Source organism: Delphinus delphis, chromosome 8 (genome assembly GCF_949987515.2).
Source record: "Delphinus delphis chromosome 8, mDelDel1.2, whole genome shotgun sequence".
Taxonomy (NCBI): domain Eukaryota; kingdom Metazoa; phylum Chordata; class Mammalia; order Artiodactyla; family Delphinidae; genus Delphinus; species Delphinus delphis.
In genome coordinates, this window is record NC_082690.1 from 87,187,001 (window position 1) to 87,208,575 (window position 21,575).

The 21,575-nt window shown below is 41.9% G+C and overlaps 1 protein-coding gene across 13 annotated transcripts in view; it reads left to right on the forward strand.

Moving 5' to 3' along the window:
* CD44 (CD44 molecule (IN blood group)) overlaps positions 1-21,575 on the forward strand; it is an 86,053-nt gene that overhangs the window by 33,074 nt on the left and 31,404 nt on the right. For all 13 annotated transcript variants that reach the window (XM_060018692.1, XM_060018698.1, XM_060018694.1 and 10 more), the window contains exons 2-5: positions 1,987-2,152; positions 5,802-5,935; positions 12,324-12,392; positions 14,854-15,087. In XM_060018692.1, coding sequence (XP_059874675.1) covers positions 1,987-2,152; positions 5,802-5,935; positions 12,324-12,392; positions 14,854-15,087 — 603 coding nt within the window. The remainder of the gene's footprint in view (positions 1-1,986; positions 2,153-5,801; positions 5,936-12,323; positions 12,393-14,853; positions 15,088-21,575) is intronic.

Here is a 21,575-nt window from a genome sequence, read left to right on the forward strand (position 1 = left end):
GTCTGACTGTCTTTGAGGCTCAAGGAAGTGCTCTGCTTCAGCAGGACAGCTTCAAGGACAGAACCTTTCTGTGTTGGTGTTTACTCAGGTGCAAACTGGGCATCATGCAGAAGAATACTGAGTTTTCAGTTAAGGGCTTTGAAGTCTTTTCAGATTGTTACAGAGGATCAGGGAACACCAGGTGATTTTTTTTTTTCAGCTCCTTATTGAGATTTCAGACTCATGTCTGCAAACTCACAGAAGTCCTAGGACTAAATCATTTTTAAACTGGTTGGTAGCAGTTAGGTTTCATTTTGGACGCATTAACTCTTGCAAGTAAAGAACAGGTCTTGGATCTATCTGGCAATATGTTCAAAGTGTGTTTTTGAAGAAATTCCAAGGAGTTGTTCATTTATTCAACAAATATTTATGGGGCATCTGCTCTCTGTCAGCCACTGATGTGAGTGTTAGAGAAACAGCTGTAAACAGGCAAAAGGCCTTTGCTTTCTTGGAGTTTCCATCAAAAGAAAGGGCAGACAGAAAAAACCAAATGCACAAATAAATAGACAAGTTGCTGTGAAGACACAAAAGCATAGTAAGTTGAGGGAGACGCTGAGGGTTGGATAAGAATGTTCAGGGAAGGACCCTAAGTTGAGGTGATTTCAAGTTGAAAAACAAAATGGGATGATCAGGGGACAGTACATTCTAGACAGAAATGGCCATCAACAGAGGAATGGATAAAAAGATGTGGTCTATATATACAATGGAATACTACTCAGCCATAAAAAAGGACTACATTTTGCCATTTGCAGCAACATGGATGGACATAGAGGACATTATGCTAAGTGAAATAAGTCAGAGAAAGACAAATACTGTATGCTATCACTTATATGTGGAAGCTAAAAGATAAAACAAACTAGTGAATATAACAGAAAAGCAGACTCACGGATGTAGAGAACAAACTAGTGGTTAACAGTTGGGAGGGGCTGGGGGACAATATAGAGGTAGGGGAGTAAGAGGTACAAACCACTTGGTGTAAGATAAGCTACAGGGATGTATTGTGCAACACAGGGAATGTAGCCAATATTTTGTAATAACTGAATGGAGTGTAACCTTTAAAAATTGTATAAAAAATTAAAAAAAAACTTAAACATGTAAAATGCACTCATGTCAGTAAGTTAGGTCCAGTATTGTTTTGTATCCCATCTATCCCATCTTGTTCTAACTCCCCCTTAGAACTGACTTCCACACATATACCCTATCAATATAGTTTTTGCAAAATCTTAAAAAAAAAAAAGGAATGGTAAAGTCAGACCTAAATGTTTAAGGTGGGAAAGGGCTCAGAATGTCCAAAGGAACTGAAGGAAAGCTTTGTGCCTGGAACAGAGTGAGCTACTTAAAGGTTAGGAGCCAGGTCATGTGGGTCTTATCAGCCATGATAAGGAAATTTATTCTGGGTGTGACTAGAAGTCACTGGAGGTTATCAGCTGGGGAGCCGTACCACGTGATTGTGGGAAAATACTCATTAAGTGGAAAAAAAAGATTCCTACACCTCACATTGTATATTTAGTACCATTTAAACTACGCAAGTATATATATAACACACACATTCAGAAAACAAACTGAGACAAGATATAGCAAAATGTTTAAAATGTTTGCAGTAGTTTTCTTAGAGGTGGACTTGCTTTTCCTTCATTACTTCCCTGAATTTTGTAAGTTTTCCCCAAGTTTGTGCTACTTTCCTAATCAGAAATAAGTCACATGCTTTGTAAAAACTTTGTTGTAGAGCAGTCGGCAGAGAGAATGTAAAAGTGATGCTACTCTCTGCCTCTTATCTCAGATTTGAGAGTGAAGTAGTGATGCTCTGAAACGCTACAGTGAATGTTGAAGGCTCTGGCCAGTAGGGAAGATTATTCGTCTTTTTAATGAGGCTGCTCTAAAACAGACTTCTTATCCTTTCCAAATTATTGATGCAGAAGAATCTAACCTTTTCTTTTCATCCCATAGATCTAAATATAACCTGCCGATACAAAGGTGTATTCCACGTGGAGAAGAATGGTCGCTACAGCATCTCGAAGACTGAGGCTGCTGACCTCTGCAAGGCCTTCAATTGTACGCTGCCCACCATGGCCCAGATGGAGGCAGCCCTGCTCGCAGGGTTTGAGACCTGCAGGTAAGGGACCAGCCCCCACCTGCCGCGGGAAAGTAGGCTGCCTGGGTCCAGGGGGTGGGGCTTAGGCCCAGGAAGGCTCCTCCGTGACAGCTGAATGGCTGCTTGCCTGAAGAGTTGGCACCACCCCTTAATCCGGCCAAGTCCATCTGGAACCAGTATGACCAGCTGAAATTGAGGGCCGGCTGAAGACACGTTTGTGAATCACAGAGGGAGGGGTTGCCTAGAGGAGGCCCTTAAGGGTCATGTGTTGGAAGCCACTTGCCTGAGGTGCTTCCACAACATGCTCTCCAGGCTTTGAAGAAGCTGCAATGTCCTTGTCAGAACCACAATAGAAAGGGAACCAAATAACAGTGCTTGAAATAAATTTGTGCCTGGTGGAGTCTTCACCCTGCAGACTTGCCTAAAGCAGGTTTTTCAAACAACTCTCTCTCTTTTGAGTTTGTTTCTCTTCTCTGTTGCTCTGATTTGAGAGAAAAGGGCATGAAAATTATTGAGATGTATTATTACAAGTGATGGGAAAGTGATGAGAGGGACCAAGAGAGGCCTCCTACCAGACATCACAGTGCTCAGGGAGCTGTCCTCAGGCCCAGGATATCTGCTCCAGGATATTCACAGCAAGCATGGCCCTTATTTTTCTGAATTTCTCATGTGCTTGTGGAAAGTGGTGCACATTTAAGAGCAAGCAGTGGTGACCACCGTGGTGAAGTGTTTCGGTTTGGTTTGTTTTCTTTAGAAGAGCTCTGGGGAATCTGGACAACTGCTCTCTGAAGTTTCCACCCCAGCCTGCAGCTAACCCCTCTGCACTTTTGCAATGTGATAGCGTTAGGTAACGTGGTTCCCTTTTCTCTTCAACACGCAAACATAGGCTGCTTTTTAAAAAGTCAAGCTGCAGAACTCTTTATGGAAACCATTAAATGTAAGTTAAATACATCTATCCCCTGTCCTTGGTTACAGAGTAAGGCACCCATAGTATGGGTGGGAACTGAGATACTTCTGCTGTTGAGGAAAAAGCGCATCTTCATAAGTGCACTAATATGGTAGCCACCAGCCACAGATGGCTATTTACACTTAATTAAAATTAAATAAAATCAAAACTTTAGCTCTTCATTGGCACTAGCTACGTTTCAAGTGCTCGATTAGCCACAAATGACTAGTGGCTACTTTATCGGGCAACGTAGATTATAGAACATTTCTGTTTTGCAGAAAGTTCTAATGAGCAGCACTGCTCTAAAACAAAGAGCAGATGTGTGCAGGCATCTGTGTGTGTTCAGAGCAGGGTCTTGGGAGAATATAAAAGGAGCAGATAGCTCTGGTAACTTCTGAACCTGAGCTGTAGGCTGCAATGAAGGAAAGCTAATTAGCAGGTCCACTTATTCTATTCCTAAGGCTAATTGTTTAAATATGGCCCTGACTAGGTCAGTGGCCTAAGAAAGTGGATTTAGTAAGCTGAATTTTGATTGTGAAATGCAGACAAGGCCAACTTGCTAAATACAGAAAAGTTCTCATATGTTGAAAACAGGGGAAGTTCTTACTGTACCCACTGGCCAATCATCCAGCCCTTAGCTGCTGGGTGACCCCAGCCCACCTGCCCAGCCCTTAGATGCCGGGTGACCCCAGCCCACCTGCCCAGCCCTTAGATGCCGGGTGACCCCAGCCCACCTGCCCAGCCCTTAGATGCCGGGTGACCCCAGCCCACCTGCCCAGCCCTTAGATGCCGGGTGACCCCAGCCTACCTGCCCATATCACTCCCTTAATCCTCAGACTGCACCAGGGGTCGGTTATATGACCCCACTTTGCAGAGGAAGCAACTGAGGCTTAGTTGCAGCCCACCCTGGGCCACATCACTTTCATGGGGAGGAGTTCGGATACCAGACCAGCTTCCGAGGCCAGGGCAAGATTTAATGACCCCGCCCTCCCTAAGGACTGAGAGCAAAAGGGAGATGAAAGTCTGGTGCATGGATGGAGTTGCTGAGTATTTCTTTCCTCCCTGGGAACACCAACCTACTCATGAAGTATACACATATATAAATTTTAATATCTCCAACTTATAGACAGGATGACACATAAAACCAGCGGTCGACACGATGTGATAAAAACTCAGGAATAAGTTAAATTCTAGAATGTCGGTGTGATACAGGCTAGCAGAATGTGATGGGAATGGGGTGGGCAGGAGGCTCACCAAGGAGTGTTATTATTTTAAAAAAACGAAGAAAAACTGTGCCAAAGACAGCTATCATTCTACCCATGGCTGGTTTTAAGTGTTGCAAAACTTATTTCCATAATTTCACTCAGGTAGCTATGAATCAGATACCTGCCACAGGACAGATGCGAGAGTCTCACGGGCGATGGAAGAACCTTAGCATCTCCTCTCTTCTGTCTGCCCCACCCTGATTAGTAGCAATTCTCAGATACATGGAAACTTACTAACATTTAATTGCGGCCGCTCCCCGCACCAAGCTCAGGAGTCTTTGGAGAAACCAGTCTGGCCATTCAGATGAGGAATTAGTCATGTCAGCTTTTGCAACTTAGACATAATGAGTTCGATGTGCTTAGAAATTTCAGACTCACCACCATTCCCATAGGTCTTGCAGGGTGATGCAGTACGTACTGTCACCCCTGGCAGGAAAGATTAAAAGGATTTGGGCTGTGCCTTTTAGCCAGCACTGCATTTTCAAAAACCTGTTGGCTTTAGCTTCTCCCTCTCTGCTCTTCCCTTGCCTCTGCCTCTTCCCTTGTAAATGGTATTTTCTCAGCCCACATCTCATTTTCGGAGGCATTTTATATTGGAGAGAAATCGTGCGGTAAGTATTCAGCCACCACGATGCTGATCGAAGAGGCTGGGTGCTGTATGTTGTATCTGAAAGAGCCTCCGGCTCCAAACCGCTCCCAGAAACACCATGGTGGGGCAAAGGGGCTTAAGCACTTCTCTGCTGCTTCTGGAAAATTCCTGAGCTAATGAGGCGTTGCTATCTACTTAATTACTCTGACTCCCATTTTAATGATGGTCGATTTACTTCCACTGGCAATGGAATTATGCCTGAGATGCTCATGGGACAAGATGCATTGTATATGGCATATAAACAAGGCTTTGTGTTTAGAACTATGAGGTCTGGCGTGAGGGAATCACAGGAAAAGGTGAGGCCAGGAAAGAAGAGGAGGGGTTGGGAAATAAGGCAGGTTTGCCATTCGTGGACTGAAACGAAGAGCCACCTAGTTCTGTCTGATGCGAGGCAGTCATTTTCTGTATTTTCTGGCAAATAGGAAGGTAATGGCGGGCCAGAGTGGGTCTCACATCGTCAAGGGGTCATTCTGTGACTTGGGTGTCCCTCTGCTTGTTCAAACTGGCCTGACTGCTGACCATAGATTTTATTTGAAACTAATTTTTTTTTTCTTTCATGAATCGATTTTTTCAAACACTTTTTATAGAGCTCCAAAAAAATCACTTTGTCTTCATCAGCCTTGCTGGTCCCTTTCACTGTCCCTCTGCTGTTATTTTTGGCTTTCCCATAACTCAGTTGTCGAAACCTTGTAGCATCCCTGGGGTGAACTGAAGGAAGTATTGCACTGCATGAAATGTCCTTCGATGGGATATTATGAAATCCCCGCTTATAGCCTTGCGGGTGGATGACCTCTGGTTTTTCTTTTGCAGGTACGGGTTCATAGATGGGCACGTGGTGATCCCACGGATCCACCCCAATTCCATCTGTGCTGCAAACAACACGGGAGTGTACATCCTCACATCCAATACCTCCCAGTATGACACATATTGCTTCAATGCTTCAGGTTGGTTCCAAGTGGATTGGCTTTGTGTTCTGGGTTGCTTCTGGCCTGCCAGCCTTCAGCAACATGGCTGACAATCTTGGTTTAAGTGGGGATTCGTGTAGCCTCCATTCACATAACAGATGTTCACTGAGTATCTCTCCAGGAGAAGAAGGATTCCTGTTTCCAGGGTGCTTACCTACTAAGTTGGAAAGGCCAACAGTGAACAAATACATATTAAATAACTTACATAAAGTCAGAACGTAACAAGCATTACAAAAAAGAAAGCAGAGCAACGGGCTACAGAGTGCTGGGGATGCTTTGTTTTCCTGAGAAGATAGTCAGGGAAAGTGCCTCTGAGGAGCTGGGGATAGGGAGAGCCCTGAGCGAAGCGAGGGAGGGAAGCCATGGCACCGTGGATAGCAGTGCAAAGCCAGGCCTGTGGGAGCATCATGGCCTGTGCTGAGAGTAGCAGGGAGGCCATGGTGGATAAAACCCGGTGATCAGAGGGGAGAAAGCCAGGGAATGAAGTCAGAGAGGTAGGCAGGTGCCAGGTCGCATAGGGCTTTGTAAGCTATGGTAGAGAGTTTGGACTTTATTCTCAGCGTGATGGGAAGTTATGGCAGGGTTTTGAATAAGGGAGTGACATGAATCGAATCTAATGGTAGCATTGGGGCATAAGCCAAATGGCTTCGCTTGGAGGTGTTTGTTACATGTTGGGGCTGGAGAGAAGGCTGGGAGGATATATGGTAGGGCTTTGACCTTCTTGAGTCCTTACCCAACAACTGAAAACCCAACAGCTAGAGAATAAGAAAGCCAAGTTAGGATATGCGTGCTGGGCTGCTGGCCAGGCCCCCCTCCCTGTGTGAGGGACTTGCTTCCAACCACCAGCCTGGAGACTCGTGCTTACAAGTCTAATTCAGGCCCTAGCAACATCTTGAAATTCTGTGCACCATGGGTCTTCAGGGTCTTTTGAAGAGAGTCAAACCCAGCAATGTCAAATTTTTGAATGCCAACCATCAAATGTCTTACTTCTCAAACGGGGCCTTCTGTTCCCCCCTGAAGGTTTAAGAGTGTGTGAAGGGGAAGACGGAGTCACAAGGCAAATGTGGTATATCTTGTTGACATGTCAGTTTCCTTAAAGGTAGGAAGAGGATGTTAAATTAGCTGGAAGATGACTTAAGATATTCCCTATATGAGACAGATATTATTACATGATGACTTAAGACATTGTTTTTATAAATCAAACACAGATATTACATATGTGTAATATGTAGTAGAATATAAAGTCTACATGGATTTTTAAGCTTAAATAGGGCATCAAAGAAACTGTGAGGTTACATCAGTAGCTTTTGGCTTCCCCACCCATCCACTGTTGTGTGAGCAGCAGGGATGAGAGTGGGAATTCAGAAGGGAATTCTAGCGCTTAGGAGAAAGAGAAAATATCAGGGCTGGTTAGTTGAAATGGAGTGCATGAAGCCAGTAAATTATGTCAAATTTATACAGGTCACTGAACCGATGGAGGGGCACTTAAAAGGAGGAAAACTACAGAGTGTTTACTCTTCCCTGTTATATAAGCAAAGAACACAAATGGAGTTTGACCCAAGGAGGAGAGTCCAACTGAGGCTAAACAATACATGGTCGCTATCCAGTCCCCACACCTATACCAGAAAGTCTATTCTAATAACATGATGAGAAAAACCACATGCAATTCAGTAGGAAAGAACCACATGCACTTCAGTAGGAAAGAGACACAGAGCCACACGTGTTCTAACTAGGTTAGCTTAATGTCAGAGGTCGGAGGAAGGCTTTGGGAAGGCTTCGTGCTTTAGGTGAAGGGGTTGGTCACGTGGGAAGGGCAAATTCAAGGCTGCATACTCTCCAGCCTCTGGAGAGAGGCACTGCCTGTTGCTTCTCCCACTGAATCTTTTCGGGTGAATGTATGCAATAAATTATGTTGTAGTATATGCACATTGTCTCGCCTGGTTTACAAGTTGGTATCCCTTGCTGGAAAGAACCTTCATTCAAAAAGGTAGACGCTCCCACTGTTTTATCACCTGGAGTTGAAGCTGTCTAGGCCAGTTACTACTGAGACTTTTCTCCCTGTCCTTTTTGCCCATAGGGTTGGGCCCATCTTCAAAGAAGGGAGTGAACGGTACTGATGAACTTTCCTCTTCTTTGGGGAGGTTAGTTCTGTTAAAAAGCTTGAGATGTCCTGGGGGGTAGTGCGTGGCAAAGCAGCTGTAGCAAAGTAGTAAAGTTCAAAGCGATGGTTTTCCTTTTCTCATATCTAAATTTACTCAATATGGTTAGAGCACTTTTATCAATTTTCTATATGTTTTTAAAAAAGTATTTATTGATCAACGACATGCATTCAGTAGTGTGTTGGGCAGAGTGGAGTTAGAAGGAACCAGAGGGCATATTTCTTGTCTTGGGATTTAATCTTGTTGAATTCATGAGATGAAAAATAAAGGAGCTGGGGAAGAATGTTTATATAAGGATAAATACATTCTAAATGTCTTGGTTTAGAGTTGAGTGATGGGAGTGTTGAGTGAGAGACAGATCTTGATAACCTTGTGCTCTATGCCAAGGATCCCATTGGAAAGATCTTTGAATCCATCTTAGCTTGAGACCTACAAGCAAGTGGTCAGGACCTGGTGATGTGATCCCGACACAAATTGGCTACAGGGACCAAAGCCAGCTCCATCTTAGCAGATACTTTCTATAAGCTTACAATTTCAGCAGTGTTTTTGTAAAACACGGCCTATGGTTTACAAATGAAAATAAGGCTTCCTGCTTTTTATTGCCTCTTTTCTCAGGGGTCAGGCCCAGCACAAGTTGATGACTTCTGTGTTAACACAGAGAACTGACCTGAATTAGTTCATTTTTGAAGTTTTGCATTCAGTAAAATACCTCGTTCTCTTTTGAAGGAGGAATTTAGGGGAAGATTCTGCATTCATCTGTTTATTCATTCACTCATTTATTCAACAAGTATGTATTGGGCATTGAGGAAGCTGTCTTTCTATGTCACTGAGTGATTGGCTAGACTGAATAATTAACATTTCTCTTGGCCATTTTGGTGTGGTGGGCGCAAGGTTTCTGAGATGCAGCCTATCAGGAAGCTCATCTCAGAGCCTTTCTAACAAATCCTTTGGTTCAGGGAAACCTCACCAGGCTTGATTCTCCCAGCAGTGCGATGCTCATTAAACACAGTGAAAGGCTGTCCAGTGACGCCCTGTATCTGACATGGGAGCGTGAATGTATTAACTGCACATTTGGGTCAGCATCCATCTTAGTATGTTTGCCAGACTTGATGTTCTTTATAAAAGTTAGGGTGAATTGGAGCATGAAGGGACTCCATTCGAACCAATGCTCTCACCATTTGCAAAACTGTCTTAGTGTTTTTGACATCATGCTTCATTCTGTTACAACTTTACTCCTGGAAATCCCCAGTGTACTACTGTTACCTGCAATTGTGTTTGAAATTGGGAGAGGTTATTCCATCCCTGCCACTAAGAAGCCATAATCCAAGGCCTGTTTCTGGGTTTGAGCAATATAATAATATCAGAAACATCTCATAGGTCAGGACAGTTTCTGGTGGTGTCCCCAGAACAGATTGTGTAGATACTCTGCAAGATCTCCCAGGTTGGCTATTTGCCCTGAATTTCAAGTGAGGGAATCATTGGGAAAATTTTTTGAAAACTGTAAAAATCTAAAGAAGTATTATTATTGTCTCCCATGACCTGCGAATTCCTCAAAAGCAGACACAGAAATGTTTATCTTTTTTCTCCTCGTTTATAATGGGATCTGTCATATGTGTTGAGTAAATGCTTAAAATGAGTAAAAGAACTGATAGATCTGAAACTTCCTTTAATCATTTCTTATGGCATTGTCATTCAGGGTTCATCTGGATGTTTCTTGACCTGTTTGTATTTGCAGACCATTTTGGGGATTAATGTCTTAGGTATGTTTACTGGAAGAATGGACTGTTGGGAAATTGTATTGGTGTTTCTTTTTTTCATTCATTCAACAAATATTTGAGTGCTTCTCTGTCCCCATCACAAATAAATTGTTCTAGCCAAGAAAGATGAAGTTACTACTCATCTTGTGGAGTTTCCGTATTTCTGTGGAGGTGGGTGGGTGGCAGAGGGTAGGGGATGTGAGATGTGACATGAACAGCCATCAAGTAATGTGAATAAGATAATTTTAGCTAGCAGTAAACCTGAAGAAGAAATGAGAACAAATATGCAATGGTGATGGATGTGGGAGAGTGGTGAGAGGCTGGTTTAGATTGGATGGTGAGGAATGGCCTTACCAAGGAGGTGACTTTCTCTTTGAAGAGTCTCTCTTCAGAGAAATCTTTTGATCAATGCTTGCAAGAACAGCTATTTCTAAGACCTGCTCTTCTGCAGTTGAATATATAAAGCTGCCAGTTAGTTTCACTATGAGGCCAAAGAATAGGCAGGTAAAGGGCATCCCCTTTATCTGTGGGAAAAGATGCTTCTAGAAACTGGGAAGCAATCAAACCCTGTTTCATTTGACTTGTGTTTTTGTCCAGTGTCATGGGTACCCAGCAATTTATGGCAGGACACTTAAAATACTTGTGATAACAGACTTCCTTGTGATAGCAGTCTGCCTCCCTCTATCCATCCATCCATTTATCCATCCATCCACCTACCCATCCATCCATCCATCCACTCATCCATCCATCCATCCATCCATCCATCCAACCATTTGTCCATCCATCCATCTATGCATGCATGCATCCATCCATCCACCCACCTATCCATCCATCCATCCATCCATCCACCCATCCATCCATCCATCCATCCATCTATCCATCCACCCACCCATCCATCCATCCATCCACTCATCCATCCATCCATCCATCCATCCATCCATCCACCCACCCACCCACCCACCCACCCATCCTTCCATCCATCCATCCATCCATCTATCCATCCACCCACCCATCCATCCATCCATCCACTCATCCATCCATCCATCCATCCATCCATCCATCCATCCATCCATCTACCCATCCAACCATCCATCCATCTACCCATTTATCCATCCATCCACCCACCCATCCATCCATCCATCCACCCATTTATCCACCCATCCATCCATGCATCCATCCATCCACCCATCCATCCATCCATCTCTTTGTTCTTTCCTCTTTGCCAAGAAGCAACTCTGGAAAAAACCAACCTAACAAATAAGTTTCCATTTTACATTAAAGCACGCACACACACATACATATACACAAACACATACACACACACACACAGAGTATAAAAGCTGTAATACACAAATGAATCCAATCTTCCTATAACAGCAAAGCCAGTTTAAAACTCTCTGAGTTTTTAGAGCTCAACACAAGGTCCAGTTATGGAATAGAGCATTTGGGCAGGAATGGAACCACTGGTTAAAGCATTCTACAGGCTTCCTTTAGGACTCATGGGATGGCAGGCAGGGTGGAACTTTCAGGGTCTGCTTTCAGAGAGCTTTAGACGTGCTTCTCATAGGGCTGCTCTTGTAACATTTGTGGGTGATCAGGCAGGCCCAACGTACAGTCAGAAATTTTATCCCTGAAGAAGGGGGGGGGGGGAGTAGAAGATAAAGGACAGTAAAGATAGAGGACAAAAGAAAAAGAAGTCAGAGGCGCCTGTAATGAGATAAGCCAAAACAGAAGCCTCAGGAAATACTCTGGGCACCCGGACCAAAGGCGGACAACCTCAGAAACTATATGGGGAGAAGCAGTCTGTATACGGTAGGCACTTAGGAGATTTGTTAAATAAATTAATTTATACATTAATTAAAAGATGAAAGCTTAGTTTTTTAAAAAAATATTTCTACTAAGTAAGTTCTTTGTTGATTATTTTAATCTTCAGATTCTCATGCTGTTCATGTTGACAGGCATTTGATTGCATTTGTCGGCTGTGTTTTTCCATCATTTCTGTAAATTATTGGGATTACACGTGATTTCCTCATTATAGTTCATACATTTCTTTATTTTAACAGTTTTACAGTTATTCCCATATTAATTTTATAATAATAAATTAAAAATAACTTCTAATGTCTCATTAGAGAAGGACCATGCCTATCGTATTACCGTTGTATCCCCAGCTTTCCACAGTGCTTGATATAGAACATATACATTTGTTAATGAATGAATTTGTTGGCATGGGGAGGGGAACAAGTAAGCTTCCAAAAATGTGTGCAGCAAAATAAAAGTGGGAAATTCGTCACCAAGGTCAGAGAAGTTCCTAGGAAACTTAAGTTTCAGAAGAAGAGAATGATTTGGGATAAGTTATAATAAAATACCATCCTAACTAGTAGAAATGGACATCAGTTAGGCTCCTATTTTTTTCAAGTTCTTATGCCTTTTTTTTTCTTTTCTACTTCATAGCTCCACCTGAAGAAGACTGCACATCAGTCACAGACCTGCCCAATACCTTTGAAGGACCAATTACCATAAGTACGTATCTCTTTTAACCTTGATTGAGTTTTCCTATTCTTGGAGAAAGGATGAGGTCCATTTTCTATATTTTATAAAATAGCACTTATTTCCCTAAGGTTAGGCACAGTGGCTATGATTTACCATCCCTTCCCCTTTTCCTTCGATGACTTAAAACTGCTCTCTGGTTTATCCCAATACATTGTTCCTCAAACATCAGTCATCTGAAAACTACTTTCACATTTTTTTGGCATCTCTGTGGACACAGAACTATCTTTTACTTGATATTTTTCATTTAATTGACCCATTCTTTTCTACTTAAAATACATTAAAAAAAACTGCAAATGGAAAGCCAACATCTCTGATTATAAATAAAACGTAACCTTAAAAATAAATGTAAGAAAAATTAAATGATGTTCTTAAATTCCAGCTGCTGAAGGCTCTGAGTCTGAGCTATGTTCTCTTTCTCAGAGACAGGGATTGATAAGGGTCAGGGGTAGGGACATTCTGGCCCCCCAAATTTTCTGTTTGATTTAACTGGAGTATTGAAAAATGATAATAAAGGATACAAACTTCCTGATAAGCGTTTCAGCATGATTTACAACATGTCGACCTAAAACCATCTTGATTATCCTCAGAAGTAGGCAGCTGGCACTGTGGAAAACAGAATATTTCAGCCAGAACTTTCAAATAGGTCAACCTGTTAACCTTGACCTGATCGACTCTGAGCCTCATTTTTTGAGAAGTATCACAGTGACGAGGAGGCTGGATTTCTGCCTCCTAAGAGCCAGGCCCCTCCGTGTGCATGGGGACAGTGATGATGGTGGCAGAGGGACCAGAATCGTCCTGGACCACACGGTTCCAGCCCCCCACAGTTAGGAAAGAGATTGCCCCTGGCCTATACCTTGGAAAAGGAAGGGGAGGCCTGCACTGTGAGGTGTGCTGTCTACATCAGGCCTGGTTTGAAATCCTAGTTCTTTACCACCCGGGTGAGCTGAGCCTCAGTTTTCTCATCCGAGTAATGAAACAACATATGAAATTTGTCATGAAAATTAAGAAAGATAATGTGTCTGATGCACGCCTGGCCCATAGTAGATGCTCAATAAATGCCCCATTTCCTTGGTCCCCACAGATCTCTCTCAAAGTCTAGACCTGTTCAAGTTTAGTCATATTTTCTCGTCAGAGCTTTATCTGCAGAGATACTTAGGGTGATTGAGACTTTGGAATGTTTTCAAATTTATGTTTTATTAATAGTTCTACTTGGGCAATCTAGATAGGCAGACAGACAGACTCATTAGTCCTACCAATGCCATGCAGCAGAAAATCATTTCTGCTAAATGCACACTTGTGAAGTGAGTGACCCATGCTTGAAGGCAACAAACACATTTAGAGGAGAACGATGAAAGAAGTCCTCCTTGCTCTTTCTCCTCCTGTCATTCTAGTCATCTGCTTGTTTAAACCAAAGACTTTGACCTTTGTACACATCTGTGCTTCTTCATTTTAGGTTGAATTTCACAGAAGATGGCAGAGGCTCTGTCGATATTTAAGCATGCTGATTTCTTAGCCAGGACTGGAAGTTCATTTAAACTGACAACATTTGCCGCTTAGAAAGAAAATTTAATTCTTTGTGGATTTTTAAATTTATAGGCATACCTCAGAGGTATTGCGGGTTAGGTTTCAGACCACCGCAATAAAGTGAATATTGCAATAAATTGTTTTGGTTTCCCAGCACATAGAGAAATTACATTTATACTATACTGTAGTCCAAGTGTGTAATAGCATTATGTTTTAAAAAAACGTGCCTTAATTAAAAATATTTTATTGCTAAAAAATGCTAACCATTATCTAACAACGCAGAGTTTCCACAAGCCTTCAAGGTGTAAAACACAGTATCTGTGAAGCTATAAAGTGAAGCACAAATAAATGAGTTATGCTTGTATATTCCCTGCTGAGACTGATCACTTCTTTGTCTCCTATTTCAAATCCTTTCTCGAAATTGGTGGAGTTAATAGCAACAAATATCACATGCACTTGAGAAGGGAGGGTAGGGACCAGGCAGGAGAATTATCACTTATTGAGCACCAACTCTGTCTTGAATACTACGCTAAGCACTTTCCATACAACATATCATATAGTGCTCATAGCAGAAGGTAGTATCATCCCTATTTTACAAATGATGAAACTGAAGCTCAGAGGGTTACCTACCTTGTCTAAAGCCACACGAAGCTGGGATTCAAACCTGGGGACTCCCAAACACACCCTTTTTCCCCCACCGCATTTCCAGGGTGTGTGGGTGGGCAGGGAGAGTTCACTTTCTTAGTGCATCGGTCACTCTATCCCCCCAACTAGAGAGGTAGTTAGGTGTTGGTTTGCTTCATAAAAAAGAAAAATAGCTTTGAAGTCTTCTAAGATAAGCCACAGTTTTCCTGCAGTCAGAAAACGTCAGCTGTCCAGCTCTGAAAGTGCCTTCTCTGTCTCCCAGCTATTGTTAACCGTGACGGCACCCGGTACACCAAGAAAGGGGAATACAGAACTAACCCCGATGACATCAACCCCAGCACCACTCCCGAGGAGGACATGAGCAGTGGATCCTCCAGTGAGAGAAGCACTTCAGGGGGCTACAATATCTTCCACACCCATCTTCCAACCGTGTACCCGACCTCGGACCAAGATAGTCCCTGGGTCCCCAGCAACCCAGAGACTACCCCAGCTACCAGTAAGGAGAATGAATCACTGTGCTTTCCAATAGCAATTCGTTTGCAAAAAACGTCTCTGCTCTTCCTGAGCGATCCCCGCTCACCTGTTGATTGCCTCCGTCTCTAGAAGGTGGTGACATCACCTGGGGAGGCGGGCTGCTGTGGTCGTCAGTGCACCGTATGCATTGACTGCTACCGCCTACCTTTTTTTTTTTCATCTACAAGAAGTACCATATTGGAGGTTTTTCAGAAGAACTTCCCTTGTTCTCTTGTCCCAGAGATATGGTGACAGTTCAAGCCTGATGCAGAAGCTATTTTCATTTTTGCATGTTTCCTTCTTGTTCTTATCCATCTGTGGATAAGGTTGTTTTCATAAAGTTGTGATCATAGTATATGCATGCCATTTCATCTGCTACTTTTCTCAGTTTAATTTTATATTTTTAGGTTTTAACTTGATTTATATTCATATTATTAATTGAGTAATAATTAGTCATATTCACCACCCATGATTTGCTAAGCAATTCCTTTGTGTTTGGTCTAAGGAAGCATACCTGATCAAAGTAATCTGCTTAAAAGTTTGCTATCCCAGCTGGTAGGGGAAGGTTCTTAATTCTTGCTTGGTTATGTGGGTGTCATTACTTTGGGACAGCTGGAGTGCAAATATGTAAACACTGCCTCAGACTTCTTTGGGTGTTTGGTCCCGGGGCTTCACTTTCATTGGAAGGTGTTTACATGTTCCCCTTGTCTCCTTCTCTGCTTCCTTCTTTGCTTTTCCCCTATGGTTTGTTTTACAACAGGTTTCCAGATGGGCTGCGTTCCTCCCGTGGAGGATTATTCACGCTCAAATAGGGCATCTGCTTCTGCAGCAGCTTTCCTACTATGGTGTGGATTTTCTCTTTTCCTGGCTACGGCTCTTGAGGGGTGGAACTCGGGTCTTCAAAGAGCGTGGCAGAAATTTACTGGTTTGCAAATGCTCCAGACAGGGCCCTTTTCTATTCCTCATCACCCAGAAGCCAGGGAAATCACCAGAGCACTAGGATTTTTTTTTTTTAACATCTTTATTGGAGTATAATTGCTTCACAATGATGTGTTAGTTTCTGCTTTATAACAAAGTGAATCAGCTATACATATACATATATCCCCATATCCCCTCCCTCTTGCGTCTCCCTCCCACCCTCCCTATCCCACCCCTCTAAGTGGTCACAAAGCACCGAGCCGATCTCCCTGTGCTATGCGGCTGCTTCCCACTAGCTATCTATTTTACGTTTGGTAGTGTATATATGTCCATGCCACTCTCTCACTTCGTCTCAGCTTACCCTTCCCCCTCCCCGTGTCCTCAAGTCCATTCTCTACCTCTGCGTCTTTATTCCTGTCCGGCCCCTAGGTTCTTCAGAACCTTTTTTTTTTTTTTTAGATTCCATATATGTGTGTTAGCATACAGTATTTGTTTTTCTCTTTCTGACTTACTTCACTCTGTATGACAGTCTCTAGGTCCATCCACCTCTCTACAACTAACTCAATTTCGTTTCTTTTTATGGTGGCTAATATTCCATTGTATATAGGTGCCACATCTTCTTTATCCATTCATCTGTCGATGGACACTTAGGTTTTAATGTAAGGTTACTTTCTCAACAGTGTCTTAAATTTCTGTTAGCATCTGGCTGAGAAGGGTGATACAAATAGGGTTGGGTTGTGATCATTCTCCTCAGATTCTCTGAAACATTTCAAAAAGCACATATTTTCAAACTTCCCATGATTTCCCAGATTATTAGCTCTCCAAAGGTTGTGTCACTGTATTGTCTGTAATTCCATGGACAACCCTTCTTGAGAGAAGTTTCTGCAAACCAGGCAGGTGGGCTGCTAGTTACTTGCTGCGTCTTGAGTTCCCTGCCTTCATAAAGTAGCCACATTGAAGGGGTTTATCATCAGGACATGCAATTTTGTCAGATGTTGGCAAACGCAACAACTAGTGGTCTCAGCAGGAAGCAGATCAGGTCTATCCTAAAGTACCATTTCCCACCAAAGAAGAAAATAGTGACAAAAGATATCTTGTGGGAACCAGATGAAATTAACAAGCTGCTGACAGCCTATAGAGAAATAGTATTTCACATGTCCTTTAAAAAATGCAATGAGGACATTTTATAAACATTCATAGCACATCTTTTAAAGGACCGCGCCTCTCCTGCCTTAGTCAGCAAACATATTTTGAAGACCTACTACGTACCAAGCTATTCTAATGCCTGGGACCTATTGGTAAACACCACTAGAAAGTAATATTGAGGAGAAGTAAGGATTAGTAACCTAGTCATTCATTCAACTGGTATTTGAGGTCTTCTCTGTGCAAGACATTGTTCTAGTTACTAGGGACTCAGAGTTGGACCTACCTTCGTGGAGCCTATATACTGTTCAGAAATCAAGGAAATGATTTAGTTAAAAGTATGTTTACTTAAATACAAATAGTTCAGGATTTGGGTTGAGAAAAGAATTGTGTTTTCCTCTTTCCAGAGCACTTAGTTAAGTTTCAGTAGTTTAGGAAGAGAGAGACTTGTATGCCCAGCAGAGTGAGTCCAGAGCCAACCTGAGAGTCATGGAAGTACTATAGAACCCATTACGGCAGCGCCAAATAAATCAGCTCATGGGAAGAAAGGTGTCAAAGAAAAGAATCAGGTAGAAACTTGAACATAGCGTATGGTGTACTCAAACAAGTTAGCGCTGGTTCATGAATAGACCATAGTTTCTAAGCCCAGTGAGGAGAATCCCAAAACCTCATGAGTGTTGGACTCAGAGTTGGGACTTACCAGGAGGGAGTGATTGCAAATCCCCTCTAATGTGTACAGGAGGGCAGAAGTCAAGAGGAGGGCTTGCTGAGCACAGAGAAGAGTATCTTTGGCTTGTGTGGCTGATTCCATCCTTGAGGGTCCTTAGTGGGTGGCAATAGGGAGAGCCAGTGAGAACGACCATCTGGGTAGGTTTTGACTTCCAGCAGGCTTTCTATTATAAATGTTGTTTTTGGAAGTGCTTTCCTGGAGGCATGTCATAAGCTTTTTTTCTATTGGTGATCAGGAATTCTTTGGAATCCAAAAACTTAAACTGATTCAGGAAGCAGACTCCTGCCTTGGAACTCTCTAGTTCCTTGTCTTCTGGGTGTAAAAGAAAAATATATATGTGTGTGTGTATATATATATATATAAATATATATATTTAAAATTTTTATCATTATTATTATTTTTTGGTCTGGCATGATCTACCTGGGTGGGGAAAATTGAAAACTCTGCTGTCTTGGCAGTAGCTTTTTTCATTTTCCCCAAATCGCATACACCTCTTTTTAGGAAGACAGAAATAATGCCTATTTCTGTCTTGCTTTTGTATGTTTGCTTCCTGTTGGTCTCTATCTGATGTACTATAGGGTGAGGGTGTCCAGAGTTCTGCATCTTTAATAAAGTTACTGAGGTAAGAAAGTGGTGGAAAGTGGAAAATTTGCAGATTTTCCAAGGGGATGCCCAGGTTTATCTGGGGGCATCAGTGGTGAAATTGGTTCCAATCTCTCTAGTCTATTCTGTGCAAATGTGTCCTTTGTAGCATAGAGCATGTTGTGTAGGTAGTTGACATTGGGTGTGTATAGAGTCAAAGCTTTTAACCTGGAGTTCATGGACATCCAGTAGGTTCAATGATAGGCCATAAGCTATTTAAGAGCCACCAAAAATATGCAAAACTTTGAGAATACGTATGTGTAGGATCTGTTTTTCGAGGAGAGAAGCAATAACTTATATCAGATTTTCAAGGGCGCATATGACTCAAAATGGTTTTTAAAAATCTCACCTGGTTTAGATGTTTATCCTGATGATCTTTGCCATTCTTCGTCTACAGGGAAACATTCTCGACTCAAGTCTAGCTTGAGAGTCAAGTGGGAGATTTCAAATTGCAAAATAGCACCGATTATCCTTTCTCTAATTTGCATAGAGTCCAGAATTTCTCTAACTTGGGCAGTTGTGTTTCTTTTCTGGAAACACATTCTGAATTAGAATTAAAAGTGACAGAAAGTGTTAGATGGATACTTGACAAAGCTTTATCTGATTTCAACACTTTGAATACACACCCTTTGCAAAGTTCCTGCTCAAGTATAAAGCTTGACTTGAGATTAATGAGTGTGGGTGGAACTTTGAAATGCCAGTTGTCATCACAAGCTTCCTGGGTAAAATGATAGACAGATCCAAAAGATACAAGCAAACACCTCTAAAGATATTCCGAAAATAAATGAATGATCCAGTTCATGGCTGGGTCACCCAATCAGGTAGCTATAAAATCTCTTTTCCATCACGGGTTATTCAGTTGCTACTTGGGTTTGTTCTGAGCCTGTATTCAGGGGTCTCCGTTTGAAGAATGGGTAGCACTCTGTGGTTATCCATACAGAATTTGCATTTCTGATGTTGTCCTAAGATTCTAAGAGACTTTAGGAGACTGGAAAGATAAAATCAGGCCTCACTCTTCTCTAATCTTCACTCTATAGTATATGCATACATTTTATATAGACAGGACTGAGAGTAAAGGTTTTCTAGAAAGACCTCACAAAATTATATTTTCATAATCGATCCAGTTACTTCAACGGCGCCCTCAAACAGCCTTCTTCCACGTATCAGGGGTTGCTGGGGCTATGTGTGTGGGAATGCAGCAGCTCAGGAGCAAAATAATTGGATATGGCCCCCATTTGGTAATTCACAGCCTAAAACTCAGGATCAGACAACAACAGCAATGACAGGTAAACTGTTACGTCTTTTGCTTATCTGTTGTCCTAAATGCCAAGCCTTTCAATGTTAACGGAAGGGACACCATTATCATGCTGAAGTTTCCTACTGATGTTCTGTCACCATCCTTAGAACAGGATCTTGGTACCATTTCATTTAACAGAGAGGCCCACAGATCTGGGGACATGACTGGATTCTGCCCAATGTCCTACTTGTTTTCCTTTGGCAACATGCACGTAGAATCAGAATTATTTTTCCTTCAGAGCTTCAATTAAGAGATTAATTCAGAACATGTCCTCTTGAAAGAAGTCTATTAGAAAATGCATACTCCTACTTTCCACTGATCTAATTATCACAGCCAGTAATAATAATAGAGGAAAATACTGATTTACAGATGGAAAGTATAGGCCCTGAGCAATTGTTTGGACATCTGATACCTCAACTATAAAGTGTGGGAAGTGACCTGTTGCTTTATATCAAAATCTAGGCCTCTAAAAAGCTCCCTGGATGTATGACTGTTAATTCTAAATCACTATAAAATGTTTTTGAGAGTTTGAGAGCTTTTGCGGAAAAAAGACTCAAAGTCTATAACAATGGGATATTATAAGCATACCTTCACTTACTAACTGTCGTTGATGGAGGATATGGCCATATTTCAAAATAATTAAGCATTTTTTATGCAGGAAAAGAGTTATAAAAATGGTCCTTTACATTTGCTTAACTTATAATACATTGAATAAACTGTATTTTTTATTTTCACAAATACTCCTGTGAGGAAAATAGTACTGATGTTATGTTATAATTGCATATCATACTGATTAAGATAATGCTGGAGAGAGAGAGAGAGAGAGAGAGACTGACTGCAGAATTTAAACAATGGTATTTTTAAAATGTTGACAATGTTCATCTTCATAGTACAAACACTGTGAAGGAAAAGGTCTTGTCAGTACTTCATCTTGTGACACTTCTGGGCTTTCTTGATAACTGGAAAAAAGAAATCTAATTCACTTTACTTTTGTACTTGGCGATTTAATGATGGTTTCAGCCTCTCTGCTTGAACTTTCTTCAGTTTTTTGTCTACTGTTCTCTACTGTTCTTCTGATGCACATCATGGTTGCAGAAATGGCAGTCTCTGGAAGTTTTCAAGTCAAGACTCTTGCTTCTGGTCTTGTTAGTGAGATCATTGGGTCACTTCATCTTCGTTTGTCTTTCCTGATTGATTATCCTATTTTCAAAAACTGGGTCTCAAAATGTTCTGTTCTGCTTTGCAAAATCTAGTGTTGATATAAAAGCGACCATGGGCAAGGCTGCTAGGGAATTTGGATGCCAACTAAAGTGGAATGGCATCTCTTTCAGGCTTCCACCTCATGTGTCCTTCTTGCACGTATCAGGGGTTGCTGGGGCTATGTGTGTGGGACTGCTGGCAGAAGTGTCATACCCTAAATTCTTGGAGGATGATATTGGTTGACCAAGATAGAATGTGTAGAAGATGATGCGCGAGGACTCATCATCCTTTAGCATCAAAGACTCTCAGATGTGGAGAGGATCTTAAACAGTCTCATTCCATCAACATTTCCAATCGTTTAATCTTCGACACAATTTTCCTGCTAAGTGCTCTTTCTGATGGTGGGGGTTATAATACTTTCTGTATAATACTGTCATTGTTGGAGAGTTCAGATTATTACCTTTTTAAATCTAACATCTGGAAGAATATTGATCTCCCTGAAATTCTCACCACATGTCCTAGTTTGACCTTTTAGGAACAC